The 12,594-nt window shown below is 48.5% G+C and overlaps 1 protein-coding gene across 1 annotated transcript; it reads left to right on the top strand.

The window, feature by feature from the left end:
- Nucleotides 1-2,049: 2,049 nt before the first annotated feature.
- TAS1R1 (taste 1 receptor member 1) lies at nucleotides 2,050-10,937 on the top strand. Its single transcript, XM_036744341.1, has 6 exons — nucleotides 2,050-2,234; nucleotides 3,945-4,251; nucleotides 6,112-6,870; nucleotides 7,545-7,757; nucleotides 8,142-8,262; nucleotides 10,006-10,937. Exons 1-6 carry the CDS (start codon nucleotides 2,050-2,052, stop codon nucleotides 10,935-10,937), a joined length of 2,517 nt encoding a protein of 838 aa, XP_036600236.1.
- The last annotated feature ends 1,657 nt before the right edge of the window (nucleotides 10,938-12,594 follow it).

The following is a 12,594-nucleotide window of genomic DNA, read 5'->3' as shown; positions in this document are numbered from 1 at the left end:
GGGTCCTCCACCTGGCGCTCGCCCCCGCCCCCGGGACTGACCGGCCGAACCAAAGCAGGCGCTCGTTTGCATGCCCTCGCTTTGCATACATTTGTCTTAGCCCAAGGGAGGAAGCTGAGGGACTGGGGGGAAGGGGAGCGGGCATGGAGAGCGGAGCGGACCCCGGCGTTGCCCCTGTCCGTGGGCCTTCCGACGATGGCGGGGCCGTGCGCCCCAAGTCGAACCGCGACTTTGAAGGCCCAGGTGAAGGATCCCAGTGGCAACTGGACATACCGGAACACATTCACCACCGAAGTCCACAGGGCCCTGGGGTCCGGCATGTGCTGACCCTCCGCCAGCCCAAGGCAGAGTCACATTGCCCGCTAGATCGGGGACCGGGCTGAGCGAAAGACCTGAGTGCAAATGCAGCCTCTAGCAGTAGGCCGACTTTGGACAAGGAAGACACTTGACCCATTGCCTGCCTCGCTTTCCCCATCCGTAAATGGGAATGATAAAAGCACCCAAGGTGGTTGTGAGAGTCAAACGAGGAAAAAGTGCTTGGAACATAGTAGGTGCTTAATAAATGCTTATTGCCTCTCCCCATCAGCCTTCTGATAACAGAGGTGTTATCTTGTCGAGAAAGCCTTGGAGTTGGAGTCAGGAAGATAGAATTGTTGATGATGTAAAGGGTTTAGTCATTGACTCAAGGTTAAACTGACTTTGGATTTGGGGATAAGAAAAATTAGATAAAAAATGTCATGGAGCCTATAGTATAATGGCGGAATGTGTCACAAGCCCAGATAATTCACATAAGAGAATACCTGGTGTAGTGGATAGTATGCCAGCATTGGACTCATGCAGACCTGTGATGCTCAAAAAAGCTACGAATGGTTGACGTTGGTGAAGACTTTTGGGGAGTCATGGATCCCTTTGGCAGCCGGATGGACCCTTTCTTAGAATAAGGTTTTTAAATGCATAAAATAGAATACATAGGATTATGAAAGACATAAATTATATTGAAATAGTTATGAAAACATTAAAAAAAAAGTTCACAGACCCGAAGTTAACCCCAGGTTGAGGAATTCAAAGAATTATATAGATTGGGCAGCTAGGTGGCACAAGGGCCCTGGGTCAGGAAGACTCATCTTCCAGAGCTCAAATCTGGCCTCAGACACTTGCTAGCTGTATGACCCTGGGCAAGTCACTTTAACCTGTTTGTCTCAGTTTCCTCATCTGTAAAATGAGCTGGAGAAGGAAATGGCAAACCACTCCAGTGTCTCTGCCAAGAAAACCCCAAATGGGGTCATGAAGAGTCGGACATGACAGAAACAACAGCAATAGATTTAAAGCTCTGAGGGACCTTTGAGGCTAAAACCAACCACCTTATTTTACAGATGAGAAAACTGAGAAAGAGAAGTGAAGTGACTTTCTTAGAGATTTGCACCCAAGCCTCTCCTGCTCCAACTCCATTGTCGTCTCCACAGGAACACGCTGCCTCTCTCACTCCCAGAGGTCCCCAGGCTGCCAACATCACAGCTCCTTCCCCATTCCCATCTAAGTAGAATAAAGAAGTGCCCAACAAAGCAATCTGCAAGATCTGCCTCGGGAGGATGGTTAGCGAAGGATCTGTTGCTGTAGCTCCAGTATAGAGTAGGGTAGACCCCCAGCTAAATTATACAAATGGCTTCCTTTAATGCAGCCTCCCAGGGTTTAGCAAAACTCTGGCACAACAAAAACACCACACCCTTCCTGATCTAAATCCACAATTGTCAAATGAGAGGCCATGGGTACCACCTGGTTGGGGCAAGGACAATTCATCACCTCATTTGACCCAAGAGCACCCTTGGGTTCCTGTGGAGAACCACAAGTCAGGAAGTCCAACTCAAGCATTTTAGCGTCTGGAGTTGGGTTTTGTGTATCACCTCCAAGACCCGCCCCTTTCCAAAGCATCAAATTGAGGAGGATGAGGGGGAGCTCCAGATTCAGCTTATTTCAATAGTCCTGAGCTTCCAGGACAGGAGCACCTGACATAAAGAGGAAGAGAGGAGCTAAATTCTCCATCTGGGCAGCATGCTCTGCATGAAATCCCACCTTGTCTATCTGTCTCTTTTCATTTCCTGCCTCTTGAGCTGTCAAGAAATGGAAACCCCTTCTGACTTCAAGATGCCTGGGGATCATATCATTGCGGGACTGTTCCCCATCCACTCTGTCTTAGAAGAAGTCAAAGGCAGACCTGAGGTGCCCCTGTGTGAGAGGTAAGTGAGGGATTTGAACCACCACCTCATGGAAGCCACCCACAGAAAAGTACTGTTCCCTTCCACCCTGAAATCTATTCAACTTGGAGTCAGCTGGCTAATTCCTTGCCTCTGGATTGCTGCAAGACCAGGACCTCCATCTGAATGGCCCTCCCTCTTCCTTACCACCCATTTACACCAATTCTCTATTGCCAAATGCTCCCTCTAGACAGGCTTCCTTTGGGAATCTTTCCCTGGAATGCTCACCCATCTTCATTTATCTTTTACTCTCTTCCCTCTGCCTTTACTTGGTTATTTTGCTCTGGGCTTTTTCTGTTGAATCACAATTAGGCTCCACATTTCAGGTGTCCTTTTTGTCTTTCCAACTAGACTCCTCAAGAGAAAAGACCATGTAATGGCTTCTCTTTTAACACTGCCTAGGAAAGTGGTGATAAAAATCCGAATTCTCCTTTCCTTTCAAAAATGCTGCCACATGCAGAATCACAGGTAGGGGGTGCCATAGTGCACAGAGCGCTGGGCTTGGAGTCAGGACACCCGAATTCAAATCCTGATTCAGACACCTCCTAGCTGTGGGACCTTGGACAGGTCATTTAACAGCTGTCTGCCTCAGTTTCTTCATCTGTAAAATAAGGATAATAATAGCCCCTACTTTCCAGGGTTGTTGTGAGAATAAAATGAGATATTTGCCTAGTGCTTTAAAAGTGCTTGTTAAGAAATTAAGGGTTTAGTGTGACCTTGGGCAAGTCACTTAACCCTGATTGCCTTGCCTCCTCAGGAAAAAAAAAAAAAGAAATTAAACAGGAAAAAAAAAGATTGTTTCCTTCCTTCCCACAGAATTTTTGAGTGGGAAAGGTCTCAGGAGCCATTTAGTCCAGCCTATACTCCAAAAGAAACCCCCACTCCAGTCTACCCAACAAGTCGTCACCCAGCCTCTGCCTGAAGACACCAATGGACATGGATTTCGCTTCCCAAATAGCCCATCACACTCATGAATAGCTCCAGTTAGGAAATTTTTCCAGATATCAAGTGGCCAAATTTGCTTTTGCAATGCTGCCTGGCATGTACAAGTTTATAGAAATAGAATAATAGGACAAGAGTGACTGGTTTGTGATCTCATTCATCTCTGGACCTCCCAGGTAAGGAAACTTCCAAGCGGGCACCTTCTCCGTAACTAATAGTCTTAGAGTGTAAGTCTGGAGCACTGAGCAGTTTGCTGACTTGTCCACGGTCCCATGTATCAGAGGTGAAACTTGAACCCAGGTCTTCCAGACTCCCGGGCTAGTCTTCCCTCTAGCCTCTGTTTTCAGCAGACTAAGTGTTCTCACAGTAAGAGGGTCACTATTACAAGTTACTGAGTGCCCAAAGATAATAGAGCAGATGGTGCTGTGAAAGGAGAGCGTACCTTGGAGTAAGAACTGAGCTCAGTTCTGCCCCAGACACTTACCAATACATTACACAGCCTCTCTGGGCCCCAATTTTCTTACCTGTAAAATGAGGGTAATGTCATCTATATCACAGATCTTCAAGGAAACATGAAGATCTGAATCAAATGAGACGATCTCCATAGATTTGCAAGCCTTAATATAGTATATAAATGTTAGATATTGTAGAATACAGAGGACTAGGAAGAGAAAGAAAGGTCTTAGCCTTGGGTCTGAAGGCTCAGTGCTGATGACCATCCCTACTTCTCTGGCCCCACCTGTCCCACAGGTCCGAGGCATTCAACGGCCACGGCTACCACCTCTTCCAGGCCATGAGGTATGCCATAGAGGAGATCAACAACTCCAGCTCTCTGCTTCCCAATATCACTCTGGGCTACGAACTCTACGATGTGTGTTCAAAGTCTGCGAATGTGTACGCCACACTGAGCATTCTCTCCCAGCCCAGAAGCAATCACGTCCAGATTCCTGAGAACTTCTTCAGCTATTACCCCAAGGCGGTGGCGGTGATTGGGCCAAGCAGCTCTGAGATGACCTCTGTAACTGCGACCCTGCTGAGCGCCCTGTTGATCCCCCAGGTGAGCTGTCCAGGCCGTTCATGTGGAGCCATTAAATGTGTGCCAGCCTATTCCTGTTATTTTCAGGTTTAACCAATGGCTGTCAATCATTGGTTTGGGCTGGTTTACACAGATTTCCACTTTTTCCTTTATATTTCATGACCCCTTGATACCATTGCCCATCCTCCCCTTTAAGAATGAATGTCTGACGAATAAGTGACCCTTCTCCTGGACCATGCCAACTCTCATCTTCTGTAGTAGATTGCCCCAGAATTGCTCCCCCTCAAACATTAACCTCTCTTTCTCCTCATTCCTTCCCTGCTGTCTACAAAAATGCCTGTCCCATCCTCAAAAAGTACCACTGTCTCCTCAAACTATTTTCTGTCTCTCCTTTTCTTAGCCAAACTCCTAAAAAAAAAAGATGTCTGCACTCATCCTTTCTACTTCCTTCCTCTCATTCTTTCCTACTCTTTTCGATCTGAAGACTGAACCCTTCACTCAGCTGAAACAACTTTCTTCAAAGTCACTGATGATCTCTTAACAGCCAAGGCTAAGGGCCTTTTCTTAGTTCTCATCCTTCCTGAAGTCTCTGAGCATCTGACGCTGTTGACCACCCTTTCCTTCGGAATATTTCTTCCAAATGCCCCCCTCTTCTGAGCTTCCGTAGTTCTCTCAAGACCACCACCATCTTGCCAATAACCCAGGTTCCCAACATCAGTGTTACTATAGGCTGATGAGTCTTACTTGGCCAAGAAATACAATACTAATCGGATTCCTACTTACCCATCTTTTCTCCGTCTTTTAGAGCCTTTCATAAACTGGCTCCTTCCTACCTTTCTAGTCTTCTTACACTTTGTACTCTATAACCCAGTGACACTGGCCTCTTTGCTGTTCCTTCCACAAGACAATCCATCTCTGGGGAATCTTCTCTGGCTATTCCACCATGCTTGAAATGCTCTCTCCTCCTATCCACTTCCTACCTTCTGTGGCTTTCTCCAAGTCTCAGAAAAAATTCCACCTTCTACAAGAAGGCTTTTCTTATTTTTAATGTTAGGTCATTCCCGCTGTTGATTAGTTCCAATTCATCCTGTCTCTGTCTTGTTTGTACATAACTAGTAGCATGTTGTCTCCTCCATTAAGTTGTGAATGCCCTGGGGTCAGGGACTGACTCCGCCTTTCTTGATATCCCCACACAGCACCGTGCCATATAGGTACACAGCAAGCACTTCATAAATGCCCCCTTCTTTCTGCTCAGATGCTCACCGTCTTAGTGCAGACCCTCGTCGCCTGCCCCCTGAACTACTCCACCAGCTTGCTCACTTGTCTCTCCCCAATCCAGCCCTTTCTACATATAACCACTATAGTGATATTTCTAAAGCACAGGTCATAGCCATGTCATTCCCCTGCTCACAGGGCCATGGAATCCTAGATTTAGAACTAGAAGAGACTACAGATGAGGAGACTGAAGCACAGATACGGTAAATGACTTGCTTAGGGTCACACTGTTCAGGTGTCTCAGGTAGGATTTGACCTCAGGTCTTCCCCTCAGGCCAGTACTCTACCTACTACGCCGTGCTGCTTCTCATACACTCTAGAGGCTTCCTATTACCTGCTGGCTCAAATGTAAACTCTGCTTGGCATTTAGAGTACTTCAGAACTTGAGTTCAACTTACCTTTCCAGCCTTATTATACAATACTGCCCTTCAACTATCCTGTGGTTCACTTAAACTGACCTTCTGTGTTTTGGCCTCGCAGTCCTCTATGCCTGACATGTGCTGCTTCCTCTCCTCTGCCTCCCTTGGTCAGCTTGAGGGCAGGATGGTTTTGCTTGTTTCGGTGTCCCCAGCACCTAGCAGAGCGCTTCATCTTTGGTCCCCACAGATCAGCTATGCGGCAAGCAGCATGACATTCAGCGAGAAGCAGCAGTACCCCTCGTTCCTGCGCATGATCCCCAGCGACAAGCTCCAGGTTCAGACGATCGTGATGCTGCTGAAGGAGTTCGGCTGGTCATGGATCTCGGTGATTGGCAGCGATAATGACTACGGTTTGCAGGGGGTGCAGATGCTGGAGGAGTTTATTACTGAAGAGGACATCTGCATTGCCCACAAAGACGTTGTGCCCATTTCAGCCCAAGCCCATGACAGCGCGATGCAGGACATGATACTGTCCCTCACAAAGTTTGGAGCTGAGGTGGTGGTCGTCTTCTGTACTAGAAATCAGGCCCACATCTTCTTTGAGGCAGTGTTGTTGGGGAACGTGACGGACAAAGTGTGGATAGCCACGGAAGACTGGTCCATCTCCAGTTACATCACACAGGTACCTGGCATTTCAAGGATTGGGACAGTGATTGGGGTGGCTATCCCACAGAGAGAAATCCTTGGGATAAAGGAGTTCGAAAAGGCCTATACCCAGGCTAAGAAGACTTCGGAGCCATCAGCTGAACCTGCCCAGGATGGTCACCATCAGATCTGCAATCAGCACCTGTCTTTTACAACAGATATCGATACTGAGATGAGTACCTTTTCCATGAATTCAGCCTACAATGCGTATGCTGCTGTGTATGCTGTGGCCCACGGGCTGCACCAGCTCTTGGGCTGCCCTTCAGGAGTCTGCACCAAAGGGAAGATCTATCCTTGGCAGGTGAGAAGTGGGGAGCTTGGCCTCCACAAAGCCCTGCTCTGGAAGGATGATTCTCCAGGCATCCTGTGCTACCCAGGGGACTCACCTCATTGCTCCTATCACTCAGCTACAGCTACTCTAGAGAGCAGACCTCTCTACACTCTCAGCATAGGAAGGGAAGGGGAAAACCAGGAAATCGAGGACAAGTCCCCTGAGGCAAATTCTCATCTCCCCACATTTTCCCATTCTCCTCCCTGTCATGCCCCTGGCTTCCTGAAGGTGAGATTCAGAGGTAAAAACCTCAACAGGGGAACCCTCTACCACATCCCCTCTCACTTAGGAAGGGGAAGAGATCCCACGGAAGGAGCTATCCATCTGGCTGGGCTCAACACTTTTAAGAAAGTAGATTCCCACCTTGGTGCTTTTATTTCTCCCCCCTCTCTCTCAATGAGGGAGGCAGTCAGGTTAAACAACTTGCCTAGGGTCACACAGCCAGTAAGTGTCTGAGGTCACATTTGAACTCAGGTCCTCCTGACTCCAAGGCCAGTGCTCTATCCCCTGTGCCAGCTAGCTGCCCTGTTTCCTCTCTTTTTAAACAGCTCTTATCTCGTATTCTTTGGCTTTGCTCAGGTGGGGTACTCAAGGGAAGCTCTGTAGAGTTTGTGGTTGGGGTACATGGTTGCTATATATTGTAGCTGCTGGAGGAGGTCAAGAAGGTGGATTTCATGCTACATGGAAACCCTGTGTCCTTCAATGAAAATGGAGATCCGCTCAGTGGATATGATATTATTGCATGGGACTGGAATGGCCCTAACTGGACCTTCAAAATCATTGGAGCTTCTACATGGTTCCCAGTTCACATGGAAATAGATGGGACTAAAATCCGCTGGCACAGAGGAAAAAAACAGGTAACAAACTACTCTGGGAATCACATTGGGATAGTCACTGGCCAGGTCACTCTCTGACAAGGCAATCTAATGCCCAGAACTTAGGGGTGAGTGGGGGATGTCAGGGTGGGATATAGCTCCACAGAGCTATAAATAAAAATTTGCAGCATGCCAGACCGAGGCAGTTTCTGAGGGCACAACTTTTAGCTGTGTCTACTAGGAAAATCCAAAAGGAGATTATTGAGGAAGTGAGCCCTGCAATGTTGAGGCTCTGACATTTGTCCCTCTTGCCTGGCTTCCTGAGCCTTTCTACAGTATTACCTTTTAAGGGCCTTCCTGCTCATCCCCCTCCTTTGACTGTGGCCCGTTCCAGTCTGAACTTGTGATGCCTGTGGTTTTATCCAGGTGCCTCGGTCAGTGTGCTCTGAGGAGTGTCCAGCCGGAGAGGCACGGAGTGTTGTGGGACTGCACCACTGCTGCTTTGAATGTGTGCCCTGTCCAGCTGGGACCTTTGTCAACAGCAGTGGTGAGTGGCTAGCCTTCCTGAGGCCTGCCGGCTTCCTCACAGCCCTGCAAATTAAAAAGACTCCTCTCCCTTACCCCCCACCCAAGACCAACATGTCCAAGTCTTAGCAGGCTTTTCTCTCACCCTGTATAATAACCACAGACATTTATATAGCACTTCAAAGTTTGCAAAGCAGTTATTCTCATCGGGAAAGGTAGCACTGGCTCCAGGGTCATTTCATCATAAGGCAGTATGCAGAAATACTGGAGACCTGGGCTCAAATTCTGCCTCAGACTCATACCCTGGGCAAGTCACTTAATCCCAACTCAGTGTCTCTAAACTTGTAAAATAATAAAAAGAAGTACCTATCTCACCAAGTTCTTTTAAGGATCAAATGAAATAATACATGTAAAGTGCTTTGTGGGCACTAGGTGGCGCCTAGGGCATAGAGTGCTGGGCCTGGAGTCGAGAAGACTCAACTTCCCGAGTTCAAATGTGGCCTCAGACACTTACTAGCTGCGTGACCCTGGGTAATTCTCTTAACCTCTGCTTGCCTCAGTTTCCTCATCTGTAAAATGAACTGGAGAAGGAAATGGCAAACCACTCCAATATCTCTGCCAAGAAAACCTCAATTCAGGTCACAAAGAGTCAGACACAACTGAACAACAAAAGTGCTCTATAAAACTTAAGAGTATTATAAAAATGTGAGTTATTATTAACTCATTAGGCAGCTTCCCTATGCTTAATATCCATAATGGGGCAAAAATTGTTCTGGGAGTAAATCAAAACCAAGGGTGGAAAAACACAACCATGAGCACCAGGAAATCTTTAGACCAGAGCTCAGCACATAGCTTCTATCTCACCTCCTAAGGGTTATAACCTATTCCCACTGCCTCATTAAAACTGGCTTCTCTTTCCTATACCTTCATAAAGGCCATCTGATGATGCCATACTTATCTGATCCTCCTATGACTTCCTCTGCCCAATGGACAAATTTGTGGCAGACCCACACTATCCAATTTATATAGCAGATCATGGCCAAGGTCAGTCTGTCAGTCAGTCAACAAGCATTTAAGTGCTTACTATGTGCCATACCCTGTGCCAATCCTAGTGACTAAAGTGGCTTATTCTTCCCAGCCCAGTTTGAGGTTGGAGTTTCCGTATCCTTTCCGCAGAATATTCTTGCTATATATTCCTTTCTGCTCTTAAAAACCCCCAAACAGAGAAACCACTGAGCCCTAAGTCAGGAAGGTGAGTTTGGTTAATGGAAATACTGGAGGGAAAGATGGAAATCACCTTCCTCTTCAAAGTGGGGAAAGCCATCTACACAAACAAAATGTAGCCATTCGGATGAGAAAGGGGGCTACAACAAGGCCCTCATAGTAACTGAGCACAACAGAAAGGAGTCTGCTGTCCTCTATTTCATGGGCTACAAGGACAGTGGAGAACCCCAGGGCTATAATAGTACCCCTACAATGTAGAGCCTAGAGAAGGGCCTCTGGGATACGTGTGTATGGACCTCTATGAAGGATTTACTGCAGGTCATGGAACAGAAATGTCCTAGAAGAGATGCAGGTGACTTGATCTTCACTAAGAGCTGTGAGACCACAGCTATGTCAGAGTATTCCAAACTAGAACCCTGCGTGTCTCCATTTGTCCCCTTAGCCTGGCCAAGGCTTTGCATGTAGCTAGTAAACTCTGCTGCTCTCCTCGGCTTAGATGACGGGCATCTCTGCTCAGGGTTCTTCTCCCCCTTCCTTACAGACCAGTACGTCTGCCATCGGTGTAAGAAAGAAGAATGGTCCCCAGTGGGCAGCCAGATGTGCTTCAACCGCACCACTCAGTTCCTCGCCTGGCACCATCCAGTCTCCTTGGTGCTCATGGGTGCTAACACACTGCTGCTACTCCTGTTGGCAGGGGTGGCCAGCCTGTTTGCCCAGCACCTGAATACCCCTGTGGTGAGATCAGCCGGAGGCAGGATGTGCTTCCTGATGCTGGGCTCACTGGCAGGTGCTGGCTGCAGCCCCTACTGCTTCTTTGGGGAGCCAACGCCACTCACCTGCCTGCTGCGGCAGTCTCTCTTTGCCCTGGGCTTTGCCATCTTCCTATCTTGCTTAACCATCCGCTCCTTCCAGCTGGTCGTCATCTTCAAGTTGTCGGCCAAGATGCCCACCCTCTACCGTTCCTGGGTGCAGAACCATGGGCCCAAGATCTTTGTGGTGATGAGCTCCACTATCCAGCTTCTTATATGTATCACATGGCTGGTGGCTTGGACCCCGAAGCCCACCAAGGAGTATAAGCGTTTCCCAGAGCTGGTGGTGCTGGAGTGTTCCAAGGGTGCCTCTCCGGGTTATCTGCTGAGCATTCTCTACACCTGGCTCCTCTCAGTCAGCTGTTTTGCCTGTAGCTATGTGGGCAAGGATCTGCCTGAGAACTACAACGAGGCCAAATGCATCACCTTCAGCCTCCTCCTGTACTTTATTTCCTGGATTGGCCTCGCCACCGCTTCCACTGTCTACTATGGCAAATACCTGCCAGCCATCAACGCACTGGTCATCCTGAGCAGCCTCGGTGGCGTTTTCAGTGGCTACTTCCTCCCAAAGTGCTACGTCATCCTCTGCCGCCCAGACCTCAACACCACTGAGTATTTCCAGGCCTCTATCCAAGACTACACACAGCGCTGCAGCTCCCCCTGAGTGTCTCAGCTTGGGAGGGAAAAGAAGGGGGATGGAGGGATGGATGGATGGAAGGAAGGATAGACAGGGCGGAGCTAGGTAGGAGTGGGGAATAGGATGAGGAAGTGAGTCTATACAGGACATGCTCCTCTTTCCTGAGGTTTGGTAGTTACATTCACAGAATCTGAGTTGGAAAGGACCTCAGAGGCTAGTCCAAACTATAGCTAACCAGGAATCCTCCCCACCACGGCCAAGCTCGACAGCTATGAAGTCAATCCACATATAACCAAGAATTGTTCCCCCAACAACAGATCGTTTCAATCTCTATTTGAAGACATCCAGTGATAAGGAACTCTCTAACTCCAGGGGCGGCCCATTCAAATTCAGAATAGCTTTAATCCTTTTGGAAGTTTTTCCTGACATTAAGTCTAAATCTGCCAATCAGCTTCCACCCTTAGGATCTGGAGCCGGAAGGGGTCTTGGAGCTCATGTTTGGAAGGTGCTATAAAAGTGCTGATAAATGGATTTACAACTGGGATATTTGAGATCATCCAGAAGACTGCTATCATTTTTACAAATGAGGAAACTGAGGCCCAGAGAATTATTGGCCCAAAGTTACATAGATACTAAGTAAGGCCCTAGTACCTATGTACCTAAGTGGCAGTGGGGATTCAAACCCTGGTTCTCTGACTACAGCGCTCTTCCTGATGTGCACCTTGCTACCCTTTAACAGGATCTAAAACCAGGAAGGCCTTTAATTACCTAATTCAAATGCTTCATTTTATAGAGGAGGAAACTGAGGGACAGAGAGGAGAAGCGATTTATCCAGTCACACAAGTAGTCAGCAGCAGAGAGAGACTCCATCTCCAAACAAACACCTACAACTACTAAGCTTGCTGAAGTCTCTTTACCAGAAAGAATAAAATGGAAACATGAATCACAGGCTCCTAGATCTAGTGGGGTAGTGGAAAGAAAGATGGATGTGGAGTCGGGCTCTGGGTCCAAAGTCTTGCTCTGCCACTCACCACCTGTGGGATCCTGGACAAGTTACTTTCAGGTCTCCTCAGGTTTCCTCCCCTGTAATGAGACCTTCCCCGATTCTACACCTATGTTCCCAGGGGTGTGAGAAGCCACCTAGTGCATCACCGTGCAGATGAGGGGACACAGGGGAAATAAATGGCCTGCACGGGTAACTGGAGCCAAGCCAAGATTCAGTCTAGGTCTTCTGAATCTTCACGACGGGCTGCTAGTGCCTCTAGCTTGGGGTGGGTGGACGGAGGGCTGACGTCACCGACTGGAGGAGGTCAGGAAAGGTTTCGCCCCGGGGCTTGGAACCAGGAGGCTGGAGGAGTATCAGGTCCAGGCCTTTCATTTTACAGAGGAGGAAACTGAGGCCCAGAGAGAGGTCAGTTAGTCCAACCACGACCTACTTGTACGGGGGAGGAAACTGAGTCCCAGAAAAGTGAAGAAGCTGTTGCCCACGGTCCCCCAGCCGGGGAGGAGCGTCGCCGGCTCTGGGGCCGGGCTTCTAGGGCATGGAGCCACTTTCCTTTCTCCCCCAGGAGGACAGTCAGGCTTAAGCCAAGGACGGGACAAGCCCAGGACGCTAAACAGAACTTGACCCCGACTCCGCTTTAGGCTTCCTGGGGAGCCCCGCCTCCGGCCGGGGAGGAGCTAG

This window comes from Trichosurus vulpecula, chromosome 2 (assembly GCF_011100635.1).
Source record: "Trichosurus vulpecula isolate mTriVul1 chromosome 2, mTriVul1.pri, whole genome shotgun sequence".
Taxonomy (NCBI): domain Eukaryota; kingdom Metazoa; phylum Chordata; class Mammalia; order Diprotodontia; family Phalangeridae; genus Trichosurus; species Trichosurus vulpecula.
Note: the sequence above shows the minus strand (reverse complement) of the source record. Positions and strands in the feature narration are given on the sequence as shown.